At 49.6% G+C, this 25231-nt stretch overlaps 1 protein-coding gene across 8 annotated transcripts in view; it reads right to left on the minus strand.

The window, feature by feature from the left end:
* Positions 1-351: 351 nt before the first annotated feature.
* Positions 352-25231, minus strand: part of Pax2 (paired box 2) — a 77062-nt gene continuing 52182 nt past the window's right edge. For 2 of the 8 annotated variants that reach the window (XM_074078509.1, XM_020177679.2), the window contains 5 exons: positions 21525-21700; positions 18542-18668; positions 3548-3649; positions 1221-1307; positions 352-742 (listed from right to left, as the gene is read on the minus strand). In XM_074078509.1, the coding sequence (XP_073934610.1) occupies positions 666-742; positions 1221-1307; positions 3548-3649; positions 18542-18668; positions 21525-21700 (569 nt within the window). In that variant the 3' untranslated portion in view covers positions 352-665. The remainder of the gene's footprint in view (positions 743-1220; positions 1308-3547; positions 3650-18541; positions 18669-21524; positions 21701-25231) is intronic. The other 6 variants (XM_074078511.1, XM_020177678.2, XM_074078512.1 and 3 more) reach the window with 4 other exon arrangements.

The following is a 25231-nucleotide window of genomic DNA, read 5'->3' on the forward strand; positions in this document are numbered from 1 at the left end:
CCAACTTGGGAAAGACCTGATGCCCCAAAGGCCGTCCCTAGAGCCCGATCTTCACTCCCGCATTCCACCTTCTGGGGTAACGCACACCCGGAAGGCGGCGGCAGTCGGGTTGGAGCAGGTGGTAAGGAATTTTTCCCAAGGTTTCGGCAGGCAGCTTGTCCTTCTTTTGCAGAAAGTCGTTTCGTTCTTAATTTCCTTTGCCCAGACCCTCCAGAGAAGCCTCCCGGCGCGCCCGAGCGTCCAAGGCGGGTTGCTCCAGGGCTGGGCCGCACTGCAGTCCGCGCTGATTGTGTGTCACAGAAATGTATCCGGCGCGCGCGGTGGCGGGCCGGCTCCCCGGCGGCTCCCGCCAGGCCCAGCGTAGGTGGCCCGGGACCTCCTCGCCGCGCCAGGCAGTCCAGGCAGGCGGGGAGGGGCGGTGGGCGGGGCTGGGGGCGGTGGGCCCGGGCCTGAGGGTCCCGCCCGCGGCTCCACCCGTCCTGTCCGGCCTTCCACTTGGTGACGTGAAGGGCTGCAGGGGGTCTCGGGATGGGGGTGGGGCTGGAACGGTGACCGAGAGGTATCGCGTCGCGTCGGTCCTCCCTCCCTCCGGGGTGGGCGGTCAGACGGGGACGATGTGGAGGCCGAAGCTGTCGGCCTGTAGCTTGATGTGGTCCCCGCGGTAACTAGTGGCGGTCATAGGCAGCGGCAGCAGCGGCAGGGGCGGAGCCCCGGGGGGCGGCACTATAATAATAAGGGGAACCTGGAAGTTAACACAGGAGAAGAATGGGCTGGGTGAGAGGACAAACAGAACAAAAAAGGAAAGAAAAGCAAAGAAAAGACCTCCCTGGGTTGGGGTGTAGCGGGATCAGGGCTAGAAGACCAAGGGTAGGCCGCGACGCCAGTTGCCCCGGAGGAGAATTGCGTCCACGGGGAGGGAAAGGGACGCGATCGCTGACACCGGCTGCGAACCCTCTAGGGGATCGGAGAGCGACGGCGGCGCAGAGCCTTCCAGTGATCCGGAAGGGATGGAAGTAAAGGGAGGCACAGTCAGGAGGCATAGGCGTCCTCAAGGGATCCCAGGCCTCATCGCTGCCCTACCGAGTCTGTCCCCCAGGCCCAGGCGGGCACCCGGAGGTCGGGTCGCCCGGAGTAGGACCCGGGTCCCGAAGCAGCACAGCCGAGCCGGCCGGCAGCAGGCGGACGCGCTGGGCCGCTGGCCAGCCAGGTGGCGTACTCACTTAGTAAGGCGGGGTTGCTGAATCTCCAAGCCTCGTTGTAGGCGGTGTACTGAGGGTGGCTGTACGGGTTGCCGGAGAACTCGCTCCCTGCAGGAGGGTGGAGGAATGGGGATCAGACACACGAACCCCAGGGCGGGCTAGAGGATCCGGGTTGCTGATCTCGGCTCTCTCCCCCCACCCGTAGTCTGAGGCTAGGTGTCGCCAGCAGGGCAATGACCGAGGGCCAGCAGGTCAGAGGCGGGGCAATCCACCTGATCCGTGTGGGGTGAACCTGGGCGGCGATAAGTATTCCTGCGCCTGGCACACCAGCGGGGAGGGGTCTGACCCCAGGTGCCCGCCTGGGCTCCCCTGCCTAGGCGCTCCAGGCCACTCAAGAAGGATTGGTTCCAGGTCCGGGTGCACCTATCTCGGTAACTTAGGGTCAAGGGTATGGCGGACACTCCGGTTCTACAAGCCATAGACCCACAGGGTGTAAGCGGGGGAGGGTGGCAAAGAGAAGCCCTAGGAACACTTTGTCCCAGAAAGTCCTAAGAATGGTATCTTAGCTCGGTGCCAAATGCAAAGTGGGTGAGGGCAGGGGGAGCTCTGTTGGGAAATACCCCCTCCCACCTTTCTCTCAAGAGGTTCAATACGTGGGCCACGCGGCAGAGGAAGGAGACCACTGCAAGCAGGGGGACTGCCCGCTGGTCCTGGAGCAGGGAGCGGAGGGCCTGGGGACTGGGAGCCTTTGGAAGCTGCCTCCCTCCCTCCAGGGAGAAAGGCCAAGCCTCTGGGTTTTCCCCTCGCCCTTTCTCCTGTGTGATGACCCCAGACTGTTTACAGTGATCCCTAACCGCGGGTTAAGTAGAGGAGAAGGGGCCCCTCTCCGAGAGGGAGCTGGGGTGGGGGTGGGGGATGCAGCCACTGGAAAGCCTGTTTATTGACGAGGAGGGAAAGCATGCGTGCAGCAGGATAATGAGCTTCTGAGCTCAACTGTGACCAAGAGGAACTGAGCTATCTCCTTCCCCATCGCTAATGAAACAAGTGTAATTTCCTCATCAGCACTAGATTCTGTTTAACGACTCCCCCCTTGCCACCATGAGCTCTCTGCAGCTCCCCTCATCCCCACCTCCCTGCAGACTACCCACCCCTACCTCCCCACTTTTCCCTCACCCCCACCTCTCTAAGACCTCCTCCAGCCTCCACCAGCTCACTGCTGGGACCTTCCCCAAAGAATCTCCTTGCCTCCAATAGTGCTTCTACTTCCCCTCCCCAAAATCTGGACAGGAACCCCTTCATCCACACTTCTAACTCCCTTTGGCTCCTATCCTATAACACTCTATAACACCCCGCCCCAAGCTCTGCTTACTCAGGGCTGTCCTGATGCTCCTGGATGGATGAGACCAATCCCTCTCTTCCTCCCCCGTCCCCACCGCCCCCACCAGTAAGAGTGAAACTTCAGGAACACAGCACACAAAAGGATGGCCAGAGGAAGTGCGCTGGAGTCTGGGGTGAGTCATACCCCTTTTTGAGACAAGAGGTTTTGGTGTTTCTGCAGATAGGAACTTCTGCTCTCTTTGGCTTCTAGCCCCAATCCCAAAATCCCAATCTAGATTGAAGAGCGGGGATAGCACGACCTTCACTTGCAGTCACCAGACCCTAAAAACAACCTCTGCTTCCCTCATCCACACAGCCCAAGCCCAATGCCTCTCAGGCAAGGGGTGGGTCAGAGCCCTGGAGGAGAAATGAGGGCCTGGGTCTTCTGAAGAGCTGTAGGATGTTCTAGCTTCTGTCTCTGAAACCAGTCTTTGGTTCCTGCCATAGCTTGTCCTCAATTTTTCTTAGGGACTAGCTCCCTCCTCTCCCTGGATTGGGTTTGGTTCTCCACATTGATCTTCCCCTGTGGCTTGGTGTGGACCAGGGTGGCTTTGTCTGAGTGACTGACATGCCCCTGGAAATAGTTCTTAGCTCCAAGTTTCCATGGAAACCAGGGCAGGCTCTTCCAAGCAGTGTCAGCTGGCTGGGGTGGGCTGGGGCACTGAGGGCGGAGCTGAGGCACAGGAGCTGAGTGCTCCTGGGGCACAGACTCAGGTGGTTAGGTTCTGGGGAGGGACTGTGACATAAAGCCATTCACACAAGGCAACTTCTGCAAGCTTCCTCCTTGGATTGTTCATGAGAGAGGAGGAGGGGCCAACTGCAGCCTCCAGGGAGAGAGGAACAGTAACAGTGGTTGCCAGCAGAGGATGTTACCTTTCCCCTCCCCCAGCAGTGGACTACAGACCACTCAGCAGCTCACCCACAACTTAGTCACCCCACCTAGATTAGGCAGCCGCAGCATTGTCACCTACCAGGCACCATTCCTGCCAGGGTGGAGGTGGGGTAGCTTCCCTGGCCAGTAGGGGGCACGTGAGGGGGGTAACCAGGCAGAGTGGTGCTCGCCATGTCACGACCTGGAAAAACACAAAGGGGAAGGGGTGAGGCCTGGGAGAGAGAGGCCTGTCTCTATTCATACTGGGGTGCTCTAGGGAGAGGACACTCTTGGGGAGGAAGGAGCTCTGTGCAGATGTGCACCTGAAGGAGCAGGTCCCAGGATGATTTGCACAGATCTGAGTGTCTGTGTCTACCTTCAGCTGTGATTGTGCACCTCCACACTGTGTAGCTCTGTGTGTCTCTTTCTGTGTGTCTGTATGTCTGCCTTTGCTTGTGTCTGCATTCCCAACCCAGATGGGCAGAGATGACCTGGTTTTACTTCTCCTTCTCCACAAGATATTCAGCTGTGGTCTCTACAGTATCCAAATGCACCTCTATCATCTTGTGTACCTCTTCCCATCCTATAAACCCTATCTTTCCTTCAGGCTTCAAGGATATTCCACCACCACCCCTACAGGGGCTGATGGGCATTCCTTGTTCTCTCCAAGTGGAGCTGCAGGTGCTTGGCCTGGCAGGTGTGGAAGACAGGGTATCAGCCAGTAGAGTATTTTGCTGTTAGGGGTTATGACATTGAAATGATAGAAAACCATCCCTGAAGTGAATTAAGAACTTTGAGCCAACAGTACAAGGATCATATCAAGTTCCAATGAGCAAAATTTGCTGCCCCCACCAGCAGCTGGATTTCTGTTCCTAAAGGCTTCTATTAAGCTAGGGAAAGCTATCCTTGCCAGTGTCCTAGGGTGGAGGCAGAGTCTACCAATATTAGTGAGAAAGCCCCTGGTCCACAGACTTTTCTTTTGGAACACAGCTACATGTGACTGTACAAGGCCACCAGGTACCCTTCCTTGCCTGCCCCCTCATTGCTGTGATGGGGACACCACCTCCCTTTGCAGTTTAGCACACTCCAATCTTTAATGATGATATTTTCTCTCCCCTCGTTCACACTCCCACACACTAGAGATACTCTATCCTCTCCTGGGGCCCATGTATCCGCTGCAGATTCCCCTTGTTCTCCTTACCAGCCAGTGCCACTCTGGCCCTCTCATATGTCTGTCCAACTCTGAGAAGGCAAGGTGTGGCTGGAGGACGTAAGGACTATGCATGTCTTGCCCAATTTACTTCCTTTTCTTCAGTTGGGCCCTAGTCATCATTATCCCCATGCTATTCCAAATCTTCCTTCCTTCCTTAGTTTTTCTCTTTCTTTCTTTCTCTCTCTTTTTTCTTTTGGTTTCCCTCCCTCCCTCCTTCCCCTCCTTCCTTCTCTTTTCCTCCTTCTTCCTTTTTTTTTTTGTTTTAAGGCAAATTCCCACTATGTAGCCCAGGCTGACCTCAGCCTTCTGAGTGCTGGGATTTACAGGCCTGTAAGAAAGGCCCACCTTTCTTCTTTGCCATCTTTCTTTCCTTGCCACTGTCCCCTTGAACATGACCTTATCTCCTGCATTCCTGAGATGTTATGCACTTCCTTGCCCTAACCTCGACACATCTAAGTGGAGCCCTCTTCTCTAGGTGTACACAGAAACAGTTCAAGCTTTTGCATTTCCAGCTGCCGAACACTTTCATTAGCTGTCCCTCTGTCACTTCAAATCTAATAGGAATTGAGGCAGATTCATCTTCCTCCCAATTAGTTCTAACAACCTTTATGAAAACAGCAAGACCAACAACTTTGAAGTCTGACATAGCCTTCTTCCTCCTCCTCTATACCAAGCCAGTCACCAAGTGTTGTGGATTCTCCATAGTCACATTTGCATCTTATATCCATTTCCATCATCTCCATCACCTTCATAGTTCAGCTCCTCTTCACCTGCCTTTGGTTTGCTACAGTGATTTCTCTTTGCTTGCCTTCCCTGCCTCCACGTTCTTCCCCCTCCTGTCCATCCCAAATGTGGCTACTTGGTTAGCCCTCATGAGACATTGCTTGCATAACACACTTCCCTTGTAAAAACCTTCACTGATTCCCTGTAGGGTACCAATCAGAATGGAAACTCAGCAGGTACTCTCTCCACCCAGCTCTGATTCTCACCACTCCTGGTTTAGTTTGACTATTTTCACTGTGTAGTGTGAAACCCATGATCTTTTCTTTTTCCTTACTCATAGTTTTCTTCCAGCTCAAGCCTCAAAATTCCTACCACTCTACTCACTGGGGACACTTCTCTTTTAAACGTCTCTAGCATCTATGCTCCACGGTTTACCATGTCATTATATTGCACAATGCATCGACCCTATTTCATGTCATGGTTTGCTTCTTCAAACAGATCAGAAGCAACCCAAGGTCAGGACTGTCTTCTGCTCTATCCTGCATGGTTGGGAACATAGTAGACACTCAACAAATACTTTGTTGATTAATTTCCTATCCCTCCGTTGCACTTACAGCCAGTTCCTAATGAGTTATAATTGTTGTCTAATTGTTTCATATATGTTGATCTGCTACAAAGAGATAAAGCTGGGACAAAATGTGAATGCTTGAATTTTCTTTTTCTTTAAAAATAATTTAAAAAATAGGATGATGAAAGATTAACAGCGAGAGACTTATCTACAGTGACTAGGCTTTATCATACAATAGGTTTTCCTCTATACCTATCCAATGTAGCTAATATCTTAACATTTCTCAAAACTCAAGAACAGATAGAGTAAAACTGACAAGCAAGAGATCACTTCTAAAAGCCAGAGTAACAGAAGAATCTGTTTTTGCTTTATTGTGGGTTTTCTTTCTTTCCTTCTTTCCTTCCTTCTTTTTTGCAGTATTGGGGCTTGATCTCAGGGCCTACACCTTGAGCCATTCCACCAGCCCTTCTTTGTGAAGGGTTTTTTCAAGATAACTATTTGCCCAGGCTGGCTTTGAACCTTAATCTTCCTGATCTCTGCCTCCTGAGTAGCTAGGATTATAGGCATGAGCCACCCATGCCCAGCCAGCCCTTCCTTTCTTTTAATGAGACAAGATCTCACTATGTAGCCCATGCTGGTCTTGAACTCAAGATCCTCCTGCCTTTGCCTCCTTAGCACTGGGATCACAGGCATGCACCACTACACCCAACTGTGGGTTTTCTTTCATTGACTTCTACTGTCAGTGGAAAGTACATATCTCCTGATCATCTCTCAGTGGAGAGGACTGAAGTGGACAATGACAAAACTACCATCAATTCCTGGAGAGCTGAATAATATGGCACTTTTTGGTCAAAAAGGCCCAAGTCAGAGGAGAGTTACGGAAGATGTGTAGGTTTTGAAGCTAGAAAAACACAGAAATCCAATTCCTCCAGGCCCTGTAATCTTAATGTCTATCTACAAAGCAGCCAGGAAAAGGAGTATGCCTCTTTCTTCATAAATACATTTAAATGCATCTGAATTTTGGTTTTTAGCTGCATGGCTCCTACAACTGCCAAACATGAATTCCTAGTAATCTAAGGTTGTGTCACAAATCTCCTACCTAGCCTCAGGAGAGAGGAAGCAAGGCTGTCTAGAAAGCTATCTGCAGTAACCTGGAGGCACTCCTATTGCAAAGTTTATTCTCACTGGCTTTCTTGCAAAGTGGTATGGCCAACGTCCAGGAGTAGAATGCTTTATTACTGAAAGCCACCCACTGAACTGTTGACTGGAAGGCACATTTTTAAATTCTATGTATTCTATTTTTATAGCTGGGATGAAAGACCCCCCCCCCCACTTGCCCAGCTTTTCTAAAAAAAATGCATTGAGATGGGTTCTTGCAAACTCTGGGCTGGCCTTGAACTATGATCCTCCCCATCTCAGCCTCGTGAGTAGCTAGAATTATAGGTGTAAGCCACTATTCCTGGCTCAAATCCTAGTTTTAGAAAAATGAATCTGGGAGGCAGCATACAGCAATTTTAAAAAATGTGAGAGAAAAGGCCCATGGCCAGGACAACAAGGTTGAGCTTTCTAGTGTTTGGTATGTAGCTGGGCTCTGATTGGTAACATCAGTATCACCACAAAGAGATGCCTGCTCAAGACCCCTGAGCCAACAAAGCTGCAAGCCAATGCATACAAAGCAGGCTCAGTGGCTTCATTAGTACACAGATGACACCTGAAGAACAGGAGAAAAATTGACCAAACTCTTGCCAGAGCCATATATTCTTCAGGAACATCACTGTCAATAATGGAAAACACATATTGCAGGAAGTTTTCAAATTACTAAGATTGTCATACCATTTGCCCAGCAGCATTCTTTAAAAAGCAGGCCTCCTTTAGTGAGGAATATCAATAGGCAATGAAACTTGGGCAAAGAAGAATCCACAGAGCACTGGGCGCTGCAATACTACGGAGGGATGGACAGATGGGAGTGGATATGACTCTGAAACTGTAAAATGACACAGCCTCTTCCTTTATACCAACAGGCAAAAGCACAAAAACAGAAGAAAATAGCTACATGGCAGAATATATCAGTTAGAAATATGTGCCATCCAAGAGAAAACAGGAAGCAGTAAAGTTTTTGCTTTGCTCGCTGACAATGCCAATAACATGAAAACAGAACTAGGAATCACAAATGGATAAAAAAAAAAAAACCTCACGTGTTGCTATAGGAGGGTGGTCATTTCATGTTGGCTACTGTTTTTGTGCATGTGTATATGATAATGGGGTTTGAACTCAGGGCCTTAAGCTTACTAGGTAAGTGTTCTACCACTTGAGCCATGCTTTAGCCCTTCTTTTGCTTTTTTGGAAAGGGTCTCAAATATTTTCCTGGGGCTACCCTCATACCACGATCCTCCTATCTACCCCTGGCGCACAGCTGGGATTACAGACATGTACCACCATTCCCAACTTATTTGTTGAGACAGGGGCTTGCTAGCTTTTTGTGTAGGCTGGCTTCCAACGATGGTCCTCCCCACCTCCATCTCCTGAACAGCTGGAATTACAGGCGGGACCTGGCATCACTGTTTGCTTTCTAAGATTTCAAAGCTTTTACAGATGAGAGAACCTTCTGGATATCCTTATTTTTAAAGGTGAGAAAATGAAGTGACAAAGAAGCGTAAGAACTCTCCTGAGGTTATATGGCTAATAAATGATAGAGCCAAAATCTGAAGTCATGCCCATGCCACACCGCCTTCAAGAGCAACATGGAACGGGGCACTCCCCCAAAAAGCCAAAGAAAAGGCAAAAAAGTAATCTAATAAGCAAAATCTCATGCCATCACCCTGTTCTTAAGACAGGCCCAAAAAATAAACAAAAGGATACAAGGAATAAACTACTGACATGGAAGATCTGAAGTAGAACTCCACAGGGTAGAGTACTAATCTCCTTTGAGAGTTTTCTAAAAAACAAAGAGCCTCTTCAAACAACAGCAGCAGTTGAGAATCTTAAAGTACCCAGAAGTGTTAGAAGCACTGTACTCGATGAGGACATCCTCTCAGTTCAACTGCAGAAGTCCCTGAAGACTCTTAAGCCAATTTCTACAGCAATCACTACATCTGAATCAGACAGTGCACTTTTGTCAGACGTTCCTTAGCAAATGGGCCAGAGCAAATCAACTGTTTTGGAGAATCTAAGTGCAGCCTTTCTTACAAGTACAGAGAAAAGTGAAGTGAGATAATTTATTAAGAAATTGGAAAATTTTAGTCATTGGCTAATTTATGCTACTTAAATGGTCAGGTGTGAGCTTCAAGGAGAGAGTTGTGTTTCTCCTTGTACCTGGACTTGCCAGCATTCACTGAACACCTTACCATGTCTTTAATATTTTATGTGTATTACCTCATTTAATCCTCATAGCAACTCTACAGCTGACTTGTTTGTAATTCCCATTTTATAGATGAGAAATTGAAACTCAGAGGAGCTAAGCATTGTGCTCAAGATTTCACAGTTAGCAGATGGCACAGTTTGGATTACAGAACAAGCAGTGTACTTGGAAACCAATTCTTGAGTGATACTCTCAAATACTGTAGACCTAGAAAATAAGATAGGTATTTGGTCCAAGAAAGTAACCTGGGATCATGCTAAGCTAATCCTTCCTACAGCAGAGCATCTATAACTACTTGTTTCTCATGTGTTTCAGCTTCTCTCATTTTCTGTAGTGGGTTTGTTTTAATTGAGATTCTTTGATTCCATGAAATCTCACAGATGTACTTCAAGGGAGTCCACAGAAAGCTATATACAAAATGTTAGCTAGGCACTGGTGGCTCACACCTGTAATCCTAGCTACTTAGGAGGAGAGATGAGGAGAGGAACTGGGAGCAAAGCCAGCCTGGGCAAATAGTTCTCAAGACCCTATCTCGAAAAAACCCACCACAAAAAATGGGCTGGTGGAGTGGCTCAAGCAAGGTGTAACCCCTGAATTCAAGCCCCAATACAGAAAAAAAATGGTTATAGATATTGCATATGCATATCTTTCTGGGTAGATGGTATGAGGCTTTTATCATATTCTTAAAAGTATTCATGACTCAAAGATTAATAAGCAGTTTTAATTAAAATAAAAACAAGAGGAGCTCTGTCCTTTGGTTTGCAGCTACATGAATATCAATAAACAAGAGCACACAGGAAACAGCAAAAGGTGGCAAATAAGGCAGGCTCGTTTCAAGTACAGGAAGACATCAGCATTAGAAGACCATGGAACTAAAAAAATAAAGCTGCCCAAGAAGCAGAAATTGCTGCTAGTGATAGCTTCGCAATGAGACTGATTAGACATAGATTTATACGTTAAAAGTTACATCCGATGAGTTTAGAGATGTTCTTCCTTGGCATCTTTCTCTGAAAAATGAGCATTTTTGCTCTTCAGTTGATACCAGGGAGGACCCTAAGGCCAGAAAACATAACTCTTGTTTTACTAACCTGTCCTCAAGTTTTGTCTGCTTCTCATACATTGGTGAAAGTGAAGACATTAGATTTCTTCAAGGTTGGCAGTCTGTGCCTACATCTGACACAGCATTTATAATACACATCAGAATACAGTTATTCAATTTGTAATTACTGCCTAAGTATACTGTGCCTTTCCATTTACTATACCAATTATGATTACTTTATGATCATTCACCTTATACATAATACACTAAAATAATGATCTTCAAATTTGTACAAGATGCTTTCAAAGGAGAGGAAGGGTTTTCTATATGTGGTTTTGCTTCTTATTTCCTAGGTTTCCAAATCCTTCTAAGACTTGTCTTCTGGACCAGAGGTGCCTGTCTGAGGGCCCAACTTGGCATTCACTCTCTTGGCCCCACCGTACTCAGCCCAAGGCTTGCCTGCTCCAGATTCCAGCAGAGGGGGCTGTGCCCACAGCTCAGGGTGGCTGCTGTCCTAGCTGATCTGCTGCCCAATGACAGCTGGAACTTTAGTCCCCAGGGTGTCCTAGGCAGGGATGCTGCCAGGTCTGCACGGGCTCAGTGAGGCCTGCTCCTCCACCACTAAACAGCTGGATACAACCAGTCATGCTGTTCCAACCACTTCTTCCTCCTGTATGTGCCCCCATGCCCTTGTAGAGCTGTGGAGCTGGCCTACCCAGGGCCACACAGGAGGTGGTTTCCTTCTCACCCAGCTGGACGGTGGGTGGAGCTGCAGCCTCAGGATCCTGGGATAAGACAAGCTGGAGAGAATCACATTTTCAAAGGGCTGAAAAGAAACTTGGCTATTGTATCATTCAACTTCCTCATTTACAGAGGCAGAAACTGAGGTTCTGGAGAAGAGAAATCTGCAGTGCTTTCCTCAGTTAGCTTCCCAATGCTACCCCCTCTGGCTCCATGAGCAAACCGTAAATGAACAGCAGAGCAGGATAGGTGCTGGCACCTAGGAGGTTGAGCTGGGGCTCACCTATGGGCTCAGCACATGAGAGACCCTCGTGCTGGGTGGGCAGAGGTTAAGCCTGTTTGCACAGTCTCCTGATACTCCAGGTCTCCCAGTTCCTCTCTGGCTTTATTTTGTTCTCTGAGAGCACTGAATTGTCAACTCTAATCCTTCTGAAAGCACAGTGTTTTTCAGGCGCTCTGTGTAAGTGAAACCCTAATCCCAAGGAAAACGGCCACATAAGCTGCTGGAGCATTAGGCTGCTTCTGGAGCCTGCTGCAGGATTTCCACCCTCCTTGTCTGCCACACAGGAGAGGAGAGGGGAGGATTCCAGGCTGAAGGCAGGCAAAGCCCTCTCAGAAGTGACATTCGTGGCAGAGATGCCTCCCAAAGCTCGGGGTTAAAAAAGCTCTGACTTGTCTGTCCTGAGGCTACAGCTAAGAGTGGAGGAAGAGGAGATTCTGATCACCCTGGGGAAGGAGGAGGGGGGGTCTTCCTGTCACCTGGGGGGTGGCTGACTCTCTGGGGAAAATAGGTGGCTTTAAGACCACCAAGACATTTCTGAGCCCTAGGTTCCAATACATACATACCTGTAACATTCATTGGGACACCACTATTAAGAATTTCTTGTTTTTCAGAAAAGACTAGATTGTCAGACTTGACTTAACCAAACTTTTCTTCTTAGAAAGTGCCAAATAATAAACAAGCTGAGTGTTGGGGGATCCCCATTTCAGAGAACTTCTCTTTGGAACACCCCAAGCATCTCTAAACATCTACAGCAGTTGAGAGGTTCCTTTTCATCTAGCTAATCATGAAAACAACATCTGGTGGGGGCGGGGGGGGGGGCTTACCCAGCCAGGCAACCTTTGTTAACCTGAGGTGGCTACTATATGAACTTGAAATAAACATCATTGATTTTTTTTGAAAATATTTTGATTTAAATTCAGAGTGGCCTCTCTCTCTGATCTCTAAATGAATTACAGAGACCATACTGTGAAAGAACAATAGCAGTCCATTTGGCATGCTCAGCATCCTGGGTCTTTTTCATGGACAGAGGGAAGAAAGGCCAAAGGTATGAGCCAAATTTGGGCTCAGCTTAGAAGACGAAAGAACTAGATCTTTCTTTGCTAAGATTCCTAAAACCTGTTGCACCCTCTTTATCCTCCCCATGACCCTTCTGTGCAGCCCCACTGCCACCTGCATGCTTCTGCCTGCAGAGGGTGCATGGATATGCGGTTGGAGTGGTACAGCTTTTATTCTTCCCAAAGTTGGCCTGAGTCTCCAAGTCCTGGGATGGGTTAGTGCCTCTTCTTTTCAGAATCCTTTCTTTCTAGTCTGATCCAATGACTTCCTAAGCTGCAAGTCCAATGCACCCTCATATCTGTCAATGTCTCATTGCTATGGAAATGCCCCCATAATTAAATCAGAGTGAGGTCTGGAGGCTGGAGGTCCTTGGGGATGTAGCTGGAAGCCTCAGGGATGTCTGGAGGAGGCTAGTTTCTTCTCTTTGGGCATCTCAGCCTAAATGAAAGGTCTTTCGGATGACCATTGGGTGCTAAGGAGAAGCCCTCTGGCTTGGCTTGGTCTCTGAAGTACGGGGCACTGACTTACAATGTGTCTGAAGATGCTCTCACCCTGTCCTTTCAAGATTGGAGAAGAACTCTGATGTCTGTGTCCTAAATTCCTCCAGTTAATCAGGGGCTTTGAGCCAACAGACAAGACTAGGAGACTCCCAGCCTCCTTCAGAAACACTTCATGGCCTTTATTGCCCTCTCCTCCTCCTGAGGGGCTGGCTAAGGGCTGTGTTTGTTTTATGGAGGGAAATGTAGCTGCATTGGAAGGGGGTTGTTAACTACAGGAAAGAGGCGGTCCCTGGAGGTCCTCAAGACTCTCCGACTTGGAGGAGGAGGTTTCCCAGGGTCTACACCTTTCTCTGCTAAAAGGTGCCTTTGCTGCCCATCATAGATGTGGGCAAGGAGTCCAAGCTGCTGAGGTGGCACCCTCTGTGTGAAGTTGAGCCCATGTGGCTCTCTCTGGCACCAGGACCTTAGGGCCAACCATGTTGCTTAGCTTTGAACTCTGGCTTACTGGCCTCCCCACTTCTGCTCAAACTCTACAGTTCCTGGATGACCAGCACTGCTGCCCTCTCTCTCTGCCTTGGGCACTTCCCTCTTGGACAGTATCCTGAGCTCCTGGACCTGAGTTAGAGCTTCCTTCAAAGTTATAGTGTCTAAGCACTAAGAGAAGCCAAGCTCTTGAGTAAAATCACCCTCTCACTGTCGGGGTAGGGAAGCTTTACAAAACCCTCCTCACATACTGGGGAGGAAAACACTGTCCTGGTTCCACACTCTCCAAATTTCAGACATTTTGTCAAAGAATGAAAGAGCTTCTCCACTGAGATTTAGCAGTCTGGGAGTTTGGATAAGCCTGGAACCAGCTCTGATTTCTGAGTTGCCTGAGGCTCAGCTTGGTGGCTCCTTGGACCCCAAAACAATAAGCCAGAGGTGTGGTCTTCATTCTTTGCCCTTTTTGATCTCCTGTCATCTGACAATTTGCTGAGCAGTGGAGGAGTAGGGGCCCTGGAGATATCTGGATCTGTGCTAAAGACAAAACTGATACTTCTCTTTGATCTTTTTAGAATACTAAGCATGCTTATTTTATCTTTGCTTTGAGATTATTCTATGATCTCTAGTTAGTTGTCCTAAGCATATGACATCTGCTCACTCTCCCTCATGGCAGACTGCGTTCACATGAGATGTGTAATTTTTTTATAGAGAGCTCATCTTTAGTGATGGGAATCCCTCTTGCCCTCGATTGCTGAGTCTCTACAAAGAAGGTTTGCTCTTGTTCCTGCTGGGGTTTCTAAGTGGACTACTGTCCTGCACAAAATTTTATACAAGTTCTTGACTTAGGGTTTCTCCAACACACTCATGACATAAATTTGGACTCAAATCCATACTCAGGCTTGGGGTCTCCATTTCTCCTGGTGACATGTTCTCTCTTCCCTTGCCCCTCTGGGCCATGGGAAGGAGCTTGTGTGTTCCCCATTTCTGAACAGTGTTGTGCCTGTTCAGTCCCTGACTTTATGCAGGCTAATCTCAGTTCTAGCTTCCTGCTTCTCTCAGGCTCAAGATCATGTCTCCTGTTTGATGTGTTACAATCCCAATCTTCCCTGATTCGCGTGATACCAGGAGTCTCTCACATTTTGCTCTGGTTTTGACTTTTGCTGCATTTCTGGCACCAGAGAGTGAGGTTGCCTATGTATTAATATTTTTGTTGTTATATTTCGTCCATCCGTGTTTTGCTAAGGCTAGCCTACCTTCTTTCTGGATGTTAACCTCTTTCCTTTGATACCTCTGTACTACTAACATGGTGAGGACTTACACAAGGCTCTCCCAGTGCTTGGCAGTGATGCCCACTAGAGGCCAGTGAAGCCCGCTCTGTGCAGGGTTTCCAGGGACAGGTGCTAGAGTGAGCATGGAGCTATGTAGCCGCTGACTTCCTTTAGCACCATCTTGGCCTAAGAAGCCCCTAGGGGAAGAAGCCTGCTCTCTCCTTCAGGCAGGACTTACCCTAAGCTAAGGGACTCTCTGAATGCTCCAAAGTATCTTCAGTGACTTTGGGAGGGATCCTAAATTAGTTCTCATCTTCTCTTCCCTGATGAATGTCACTGCCAGGATCTCTGTGGGACGCAGGCCTGGGGTCCTCCCAGGGAGGGAGAGGGCAAGGTGAGGAAGCCATGGGAAGAAAGAGCTATATTTTCCATCAGGGATAGGAGACTTCATTAAATGAAGACTCCAGCATGCAGCTGCAGCCAGAGTCTTCACTGTACAGGCCCTGACCTAAAGGGTCTAAAGACCTCTTAGGGGTTAGTGGCGGTCCCCTGTGGGGTCCTTTGGAGAGGTAGTAAGGTGGTGGAAGGCAGCCACAAGGAGCCAACCAGAGGAAGCCTGAGGCCAGAGTGCCCATGGCCCATTCTTTTAACTAGCAGGTCCCCTTTTCCTTATCACTTAGAAGAGACTCGGCTCTGTTCCAGACCAGCAGCCTAGAGCAGTGGGCTGGAGACAAGGGTGCTGCCGAGCTAAAGCAGCCCAGCAGTGGAAGGGAGAGGGGGTGATAAATTTAAATAACCAGCTTGACTTGGCGGCTTGCTGAGTTGTGATGCAGTGAAATTAAAATCTCGGCAGAACTTGCAAACACCACCCAGAAAAATCGGTCTCTCGCCTTGGTTCCATGATGGAAGGGGGGCGGGAAGAGGCTATCGGGCTGAGTCCTAACCTCTGGTAGTCACCCTTGCTTGCAATGTGATTAGCTGAGTCCTGGCCCACTGGGCCCCACTCTACCCTCCACACAATAGTCCAGGCTCCTGTCTCCTCTGAGTCCTGACCTTGTGGAACAGCTGCATCAAGTGGCTGGTGAAGTTTGAAATCAGCCTCCAGTGCTAGGAGCTGGCAGGAATATCAATAAGGTCTGGCTTTTCAGGGTGGGTCAGGGCCTTCCTGGGCCAGCTTCCTCAGGACCCATTCCTGAATGTTTGCAGCCTCTGCTGCCTGTTCTCAGGAAGGAAGATGTAGGCACCATCCTGTAGCATGAGGGAGGGAGAGGACGCCTTGAACACAGAACACCTAACCCAGGCTGTGGGCACAGTGTGAACTTGCTGCTTCCTCACCTTAGCACCCACCTGGCCATAACCACCTACCTACCAGGAAGGGTCTCCCTTTTTCTTCCTCCATCAAATCTCTCACTATTCTCAAATGAAATAAACTTTTAAATAACCTTTGAGAGGAATTTCTGCAAATAGACCAAAAGCCTCTCCCAGCTTGGAGCCCAGTACTCACAGATGCCAACATCTCTCTAGAGGAACTCGTCTAAAGTCTACCTCTCCTGGCTGTTCTAGCCACACTGCTCATTGCTACCCACAAAGTCCTGGCCCGAAGGCCGACACACTGAACCTGCTCCAGAGATGGTCCACGATGTCTCTGGGCAATGTCCCGTTTCTCACCTTGACAGTACCTCTAGCAAATTCTGTTTGTCCCCATAATAAACACATCATGAATCATTCATCTTTAATAGATTATGCAAATTAGGAGGACATAAAATCAACAAAGATCAATAGCTGCAGCCATTTAATTGCCAGCAAAAACATTTTAAGAATGACATAATCTGCAGCCCTTTCTTGGGTAATGGCACTATTAATCCAAACATTGGATCTTGGCCTAAGTGTGGAAAAATCATTCCCTCTCCCCTCCCCCACCTCCCCTCCCCCACCTCTCCACACACTTCTCTCTTTTTGGTAATTTCCAGTTTCTGAGTGAGTTTCCCCGTCATTACCACTGGTGAACAGCTCCGAATGTTAATGGTTCTGCTTTTGTTACTCCTCGCTTGATTGAAATGTCGCATACAGATTGAGATGTTAGTGCTAACTTGCCACCTGGGAATGTCAAGCTGGGTCTGAAATGAACTTTTCTCACACTTGGATCCAGATGGATCAGCCGGAGATGTTCCCGGGCTGAGCTGGGACTGTTCCAGGGCCATGGTGGGGGGGAAGCGGATGGGGGCTGCTCAAGGTGGAGGCACTTTTCTGCACCAGCCTCAGTGTCCGCTGCAGGAGGATCCCTACCCAGAAGAGCCACATGTCCAGCCCCAGGAAGGCCCTGCCTTCTGGACTGCAACTCTGAGCATAGTGAGCACATTGGGATCAGAGAGAGTCTCCTGTGCTCTCCATTGCCAGTTGCCTGGGGTGGCCACCTTTGAGAAGTAACCAGCACCAGAGAAGTTGGCCTGGCCCAAGTCAGAAGATATGCAGGTCAGAGCGGTCCCAAGTTGGGCTATAGAAGCTCACTGGAAGGGCCAGTTGATCTAGGCTATGTTCTGACCCAGCTGATCCAGGTAAGGCCATTGCTCCCGTTAGCCCCGTCAGCCTGGCAGTACTTCTTGGACCCAGCCACTGAGTTCCTAGCCAAAGAGCACAACTCCATCTAGACTGGACACAGTGATACCAGGAAATCCCTTCAGGAGAACCTGGGAAAGCTAACGACAGGGCTCTCTTGAGCCCCTTGAAGACTGGGTGGCTACTCCAAGCCCATCTCAGCCTAATCATCTCCAAGACACCACCAGGGTCCTGTCCTACAGTGGGGCCTGTGCCTGCTCCCTGTCTTTGCCACTGGCTGTGACTTTGGTTGCCTGCAGCCCCACTGCCATGTCCCTAGGCCTCCTCCGCTCACTCGGCAGGTAACGCCTCAGTATCTCCCAATCCCCATCGAGACACTTCTCAATCATCCTGTCTCCCAAAGAACAAACGGCACATTGGCTTTAGTGTTTCCAGAATAATTAGGTGAATTTTAATAACACCTCAATGTGTGTCTTTCCCACTTGGGCACTTTCCTGGCACGGAAACCCTTCTGCAGTGCCAGGTGCCTTCCTAAGCCTGTAGGTCTGCGGCTGGGAGCGTCATTCCCAGCCCTTCCCTGCATGGCCATTTCACCTGCTTCTGCAGCTACTGGTCTATGGGGGTTCCTGAACAGGGTGCTCCTCCCCGGCATTGAAACCCTAACCCTAACCCTAACCCTAACCTTACCCTAACCTTAACCCTAACCCTACCCTAACCCTAACCCTAACCCTAACCCTAACCCTTACCTAGCTTTGAAATCCAACTTTGGTCACAGTGACTTCTCAGGAGACAAGAGTATGGTTGCAGTAATTGTGCTTCTCTCTAACTCCACAGAGCTGGATGCCATGCCCTCAAGTCCAAAGCCACAGCCCCCTATGCTGCCTGGAGGGAGGGGAAAGCAGGCCCCCCAGGAGTGTTGGGAACACAGGAGTATGGAGGCTGGAAATTGGACACCTATGATCCACTCTTGCCAGCTTGGCCTATTTGCCCTCTGCATTCTTCTGCACACATTCTAACAAGAGACTCAGAAGTCTGGGCAAGAAAAAAAGACAGGGAAGGCAGGAGGACAGCAGAGAGAATCAGTAGCAGCCCCCTAGCGTCTGCCTTTCCAGGCTGAGGCCAACACTCCCTGACCACAATGTTTTCTCCCAACATCTACACAGGAAGCATCCTGATTTTTGAAGGCTCTCTTTCTCATTGTGGATATCATGCCAGGGGGCCCAATTGTCACACTGGGCCCCAGATGGCACACGCTGAGGTGCCCCCACTGAAAGCAGTGTTCCCACCCTCCTGGAAGCCTCCTTACCAGTCACGACGGGGTATGTCTGTGTGCCTGACACATTGCTGCCCAGCTCAGGGTTGGTAGATGCAGATAGACTCGACTTGACTTCATCAAGACCAGGGGTCAGGGCTGGGAGGGAGTACTCATTCCCCTGGGAGGAGAGAGAAAAGCGACAGCTCCCTATTGATGTGTGCACAGAGAAAGGGCTTGGTGTGCAGATGGGGAGGAGGAACAGGGAGCCCTCCCAGATGGGGTGGAAGAGAGTGGATGGCAGGTGGGGAGATCGGGAGGGGTGGACTGGGCTGTGATGGAGAGTTTTGTAGAGGTGGGCATAGACCTGATGTGGTGAGCTGGAAGTGCAGCCTCACATTGTGGGTGGCTTTGCCAGTACCTTTCAAACTTCTGTAGTATCTCCTGCCTAAGAAGCCCCAGGGGGTGAGTGGAGCAGTGGGGATCCTTTTGCTAAAAGGCATGGGGTGTTCAAGTCCCCGGGGTGGGGGGGAGGCAGGGAACCCCCCACCCATGTCAGGGAGGAGGAGCTCCCCTTCTGACATGATGGCAGAGGTAGTAGTTAGGGGAAAGGCCTAGTAGGGCCTCCAGCCTGGCAGTGCTAGGGTGGCTGATGTGGTTTGGGCACCCCTTTTTTAAAAACAAAGACAGCCCCACGGGCCCCTCGCTCTCTGCCTGTGCACTGGGGTATGAAATTGGGGAGGGGGAGAGTCCACATGGCTAACAGAAGGGTGGGAGGGGGCCAGTCATTGACTCTGAAAGGGTGTCCTGCCCGAAACACTCGGGTAATTGCCTTTTTATTGCAGCCACCGCAAGCCAGACCCCAGAGCTGGGCAGACCAGGAGCCTGCACAAAGCAGGAAAAGTTGCTCTGATTAATATTACGTTAAATTAAAACTGATTTTCTGCTCTTTCGGGTCTGTTTTTTTCCCTTCCGCTTCCTGGCCCCCCCAAAGGACCCCCTCCCCTCCCTGGCTGGATGGGATTGCCTCGTCATTTCCAATTCCTTCTCGTATTGATCTTCCTGTAGAAATCAGTTTTGTAATTAGCTGCAAATTAGGCCTTCTACTGGGGGTGAAGCTGCCCCCTGATTTATCACCAGAGTAATTCGCTGTGATCGGAGAGAAATTAAAATGAACTCAATTAGGCTTCGGATTTGCTTTATGGGCCCTGCTCCGAGTTTCAGGGGGAAAAATGACTGTGCTGGTGTTTAATAGTCTAATGAAAGTAAATAAAGGTTATTCATTGTAATACAGCCGGGGACTCAGGGAGGGTGCACTGAGCTGCCCGCCTCGGCCGGTTCCTCCTTTGTTGGTTTATGGCTCAGGGCACCTTAAAAAGACTTTTGATTTTTGTTTTATGAAGACAAACAGCTTATGGGATAAAAGGACGGGCGGGGAGAAAGGCGAGTGGCTAGAAGCTGTTGGAGTCTTAGAGTGGAACTGTGTTGTGTAAAGCCTGCGGGGCCTCACTGGTGTACACGTGTGGATGTGTATGCACGCAAGCCCAGCAGGCTGAGTTGTGCTGCAACTAGAGGCCTGGCTTAGGTCATATGCATGGGAGGGATGGGAGTGTGCCCCCTGTATGTGGGTATGTGTGCTGGGGGCTACACTGATGTGGGTGGAGGTATGTGCTGGAGGAGTCCTGTGCTGTTGATCTGGGGACAGTGCACACCTACTGGCTTCAAGGAGCCCCTGGGGCTATTCAGTGAGCACTGGGGCTTGTGAATTGGCAAAGGAAGCAGGTGGATAGTGGTGGTGTTTAGGAGTTGGAAATGCATTTCTGTGGGGGTTTTTGTTGTTGTTTTTGGTGGGACTGGAGTTTGAACTCAGGGCTCTGAGCTTGCAAAGTAGGTGCTGTAGCACTTGAGCCACACCTTCAGTCCATTTTGCATTTTGGAGATGGGGTCTCAAAGTATTTGCCCAGGCTGGCCTTGAAGTGCAATTCTCCCAATCTCAGCCTCCCATATAGCTAGGATTACAGGCATGAGCTGCCTGTGCCTGGCTTTTGTGTTATGTTTTGCTGATATGCTATGCTGTAGGTTGTGTGTTCTGGGTCCTTTCATGTCTGTAGGAAGTGTTGGATGTCAGGGTAGGTTGTCAGACTGCCTGTGATCGCACTTGATGTTTGGATCATGCAGGGAGCAGGAGGCAGGGACTGGGTAAGAGGAATTCCACAGATTTTATGTAAGACTGTGGGGGCAGGAGGGAGGCATGATAAGAGGATATTCCTCTTGTCTGAGGTCTCAGACACACCAGGAACATAGAATGGCAGAGCTGGAAGGGACATGACAGACCACACATCAAAGCCCTTCATTCTACAAATGGGGAACAGAGGCTCCAAATGGGGTTAAGATTTATCCAAGGCTAGACCCTTGCACCTAGAGCTCATTATTTCTTTTTTCATTTTCTTTTCTCTCTCTCTCTCTTTCTCTCTCTCTCTCTTTCTCTCTCTCTCTCTCTCTCTCAACCTCTCCCCCTCCCTCTATCCTTCCCATACTGGGGTTTGAACTCAGGGCCTCACGATTGCTAGGCAGGACTATCACCCCCAGTCCTTTTTGCTTTTCTTTTCTCAGTTATGGTCTCCTGTTTCTCGCAGGGGCCAGCCTGGACTGTGATCCTCCTACTTATGCCTCCTGCAAAGCTGGAATTACAGGTACATACTACCACACCAGCTTTTTGTTGTTGTTGTTGTTGAGATGCGGTCTTGATACCTTTGTGCCCAGACTGGCCTTGTACCTTAATCTTCCCTATCTCCACCTTCCATGTAGATGAGACTACAGGTATGAATCTAGAATGCATCATTTCTAATTACTATATATCACAATGATTTTTCTTAACTTTACCCTAATGTTTTTGTGCTAGCATGTTCACACTGTACACACATGGTGCTCCATATGAACACATGCAGTGCTGGGTGTCTGAGGTTCAAATTATCCAGAGGTCTTGCTCTGCCCCGTTCCTTTCACTACTGCAGTCAGCAGGAATCTCCTTCCTTACCTGTTCTGATTTGATGTGTTCGGATGCCTGGAAGACGTCAGGGTAGGAAGGACGCTCAAAGACTCGATCCAAAGCTTCCAGCTGCTGCTGAGTGAAGGTGTCAGCTCGCAAGTGCTTCCGTAAACTGTCCACACCACTCTGGGAGTCTCCATTGGGGACTGAGCCCTCAGATACATCTGGAATCACATGGACACTTGGGGCATTAGCACCAGGCCAGAGGAGGGATAGGAAGAGTGCAGAGAACAAAGAAGGTGGGTAACTGGTTTTGGCCCCCAGGACTCTGCAACCCTGCCAGGACCTCTTACTTCCAGCTCATAAGCTAGAGAGGCTGGCCCAGGAGCTGGCCCTGACTCAAAGACCTGGCTAGGAAACCAGAGCCTTGAAGCAGCTGGAAAGATAAAGGGAAAGAAGTCACAGCATGGGGAACAGGAAAGTCTGGGTAGATGGGAACCAGAGGGGCTCACTGGCTATCTCTCAAGGGCATCTCTCCCCAAGGCCCTGCTTGTCCCCAGCTTGGGTCAACCTGGGCAAGAAGCTGGGTTCTCAGACTGGCATTATGAAGCCTGTGGAGAATTGAACTCTGTTTGGAGATGAATTTCAGTTCCACTGATTCTGAGGGTTGAAAATCATCAAATATCTGAGGCTGAGTGTAACATGGAGACTGTGAAGTCATTAACTGCCCTCAGAGGGAGGAGGGGCTCTCAGAGCAAAGCTGAGGCTCTCAGCTCAGGTTGGGTTGGGTATGAGGCAACAGAGCAAGAGGAAAGAGGAGTCACCTCTTTCCTCTTGGTGGAAAGCACCTACATGGGCAGACTACAGGGAGTCTGTGTGCTGCTGTGCCCTGGCCATCTTTTTCCCCTGGGAAGCTCTGGCTCAGGCTTCTGTCAGGAGCCAGTTCCTCAGGCACCTGGCTCTTTCTGCAGGTTTCCACAGGGAACCAGACTTGCTCCAGGAGGAAAGGGCCCCCAGTGGGCCCACTAGTACCCATTCTTTTGGGGCCACAAGACAATCCTGTCTCTATGCCTGTCAGGATCCACCCAGGCATTCTTACTCCTGCATTCCAGCTTGGGGGGTCTCTGGAGCTTTCAGAGCATACAGTGTGTAAAATGCCTGTTCTGCTGCCTTTCCCTAATCCCTACCCTGCACCTCTCTTGCCCCCCACCTCCCAGCCTCAGCACCAGCTTGTCACTCTTTGGTTTCCCTCAGCCCAAGACCAACTAGGGAGACTTGGGCCTGGGGCCAGTCCATGCTGTAGGCCCCAGGGTGTTCCTCTGGGACTGTTATATATATCAGTTTATAGGTGATTATATGATATGATATAATCAATATTGCATTATATACAGTAACACCATACAGTATCATTTGGGAGACCATAGAAAATATTACATATTGATTAACCTCAACCTGCAGCTATTCTCCCTCGCTGGCCTCACAGATGGAGCAGGGGTCTTGCTTTCCTAAAGGGATCTCCTTTCTTCTCCCCTGCTCTGTCCTAGAGGAGGTGGGAAGGCAAAGTGTGTGTGTGTGTGTGTGTGTGTGTGTGAGAGAGAGAGAGAGAGAGAGAGAGAGAGATGGAGAGAGAGATCAAGACCAGTCTGAGGCAGTCAGAGGCAACCTTGATAGTATTCCTATGTTCCTATGGACACAAAACCTAGTATTTGTGTTTTTTTCTGTGCAAGGATCTGAAATAGTTTTCAGTCTTAGAGGGTATAGTGTCCGCAAATATGGGTTGGGGTGTGGTATATTTATTTTTCCCTTTCGTGTGAATATTCTCTGTGCAAATACACTTGTACATAGGAACATTTGGATAACAAGGGTCTCTGTGTGTTTAAATGACAGAGTAAGAACCTTTCTGAAAGGGTGGGAGTGCATATGTGTGTGTGTGCGTCTGCAAGGGGTGTGTGAGCCACACCCCCCGTTTCTCCTGTGATTATTTGTTTTTCCAGGATGTGTGTCAGCCGAACTTCCCTGCTTGGAGTTATCTGCATGTTCCATGTGTCTAATCCTCTCTTCCCAGAGCCCTCCCACCTTTTTGGGCCACCTTGCCGTCAGGACTGAAGAGGGTGGCACCAAGGGTCTTTGAGTATGGTATTACAGTGTCACCAAATGGGGAGTAGAATGTGCATTTGTCTGTGAGCATGCATTCACATGTTATGTGTGTGGGTGTGTACATGCATACGTGTGTCAGGACATATATCATGCCTCTGTGTAGGTTTCTGTGCACGCCTGTGTGTGGTTTGGCTCATCCATGCTGTGTAAGTGTGTGTGTGTGCATGCATTATGTGTTTGTGTGCACGTGGTGTGTGTGTGTGTGTGTGTGTGTAGGGGCTGAACTGGAGCTTTGTCCTCAGGTCACTGGCTGGAGGAGTCTCTCTGCCTTCATTTATTCAGGGGCCCTTCAGATCTTGACAAATCTGTCACTCTAAATTTGCGAGAGATTATGGTGCTCTCTCCCAGCCCGCAGAGAGGTGATATATGATATCTGCTGCCCCTATTGATTGCCTGATCTGGTGGCAGAGGCCGGCGAAATGAACTTGAAATGAACATCATGCCTCAACTCATTGTGCGTATAATACACTACTTAATCCCACATTTTTCAGCCGCTATGGAATTCAATTGATCAATCATGTTCCACTGATAGTACTGTTTTAGGGGTTATTGCTGCTCCCTCTACTCACTGACCTTTTTATTTATTTATTTTTTTCTACACTCAGGCCCTGGTGGTAAGACAGGTTACAGAGACGGCAAGGGAGAGAAAGGAGGGCAGGAGGGGAAGGCAAAAGGAAGCCTGCTACTGGAAGAGGTGGCTGTGGGAGGCGGAGACAGAGACTGGAAGAAGAGTGAAGAGAAGGAAGGTGGGGGGAGGTGGGTAGCAAGAAGGTGCTAAAGGAGCAGGACAATAAAGTGACTGATGAAAGCACAGAGAACCCCTACCTGGCCCAGCCCACAGAGGATGGAGAAGGCCTGAGGAGCCTCTCCAAGGGGGAAGGAAGGCCACCAGGCAGCAGTCATAATAAATGGTGAGGGAGCACAAAGAAAGTTATGGGGACACAGGAAGATGAAGCTCAGGGCAGGGAGAGGGCGGTGCCCTGCTGGTGACAGGGAGGCAGACCCTGTACTCAGCTAGCCACAGGCCCTAGGGGCTGCAGTGGCTCACTCCAGAGGAGGGCGCTACCATTCCTTCAGAGAGGGAAGGAAGGGAGGAAAGAAGCCAAAGGGAGCAGGTAGGAAGGGAGTGAGGAAAGGAGGGTGGGAAGGGCAAGGAGGAAAAGCTTGGGGAAGAAGAAAGCCCAGAGCATAGGAAGGCAGAAAGCAGGAGGAGGAAAGGAAGAAGCCTCTCACACCAGAAGCCAGGGAGGTGCTGGCTGGGGAGAGGAAACTTGGCACAGGAATGAAACCAGCTGGGTCTGCTGTCACTGCTGCCTGGGTGTCCAGCTACAGAGGACAGACCAAGGCCTGGATGAGGGAGGCTGAGAGGGTACAGGAAAGAGGAGGGAAAGGAGATTAGCAGATAAGAAAAAAGCAAGAACAAAAAGAACAGAAAAGGAAAATAAATGAGGCTATTGTCCTCATTTATAATTTATAAATGAGGTTGACCACCTAGAGGCCCTCCCAGACCGAGATGGAGAGAATGCTTGGGGTGGCACCTCCCATAGGCAGAGTATCAAAGGTGCCTGTAAGGAAGAGGAAGGGGCCACTGCTATGCC

Source organism: Castor canadensis, chromosome 7 (genome assembly GCF_047511655.1).
Source record: "Castor canadensis chromosome 7, mCasCan1.hap1v2, whole genome shotgun sequence".
Lineage (NCBI taxonomy): Eukaryota > Metazoa > Chordata > Mammalia > Rodentia > Castoridae > Castor > Castor canadensis.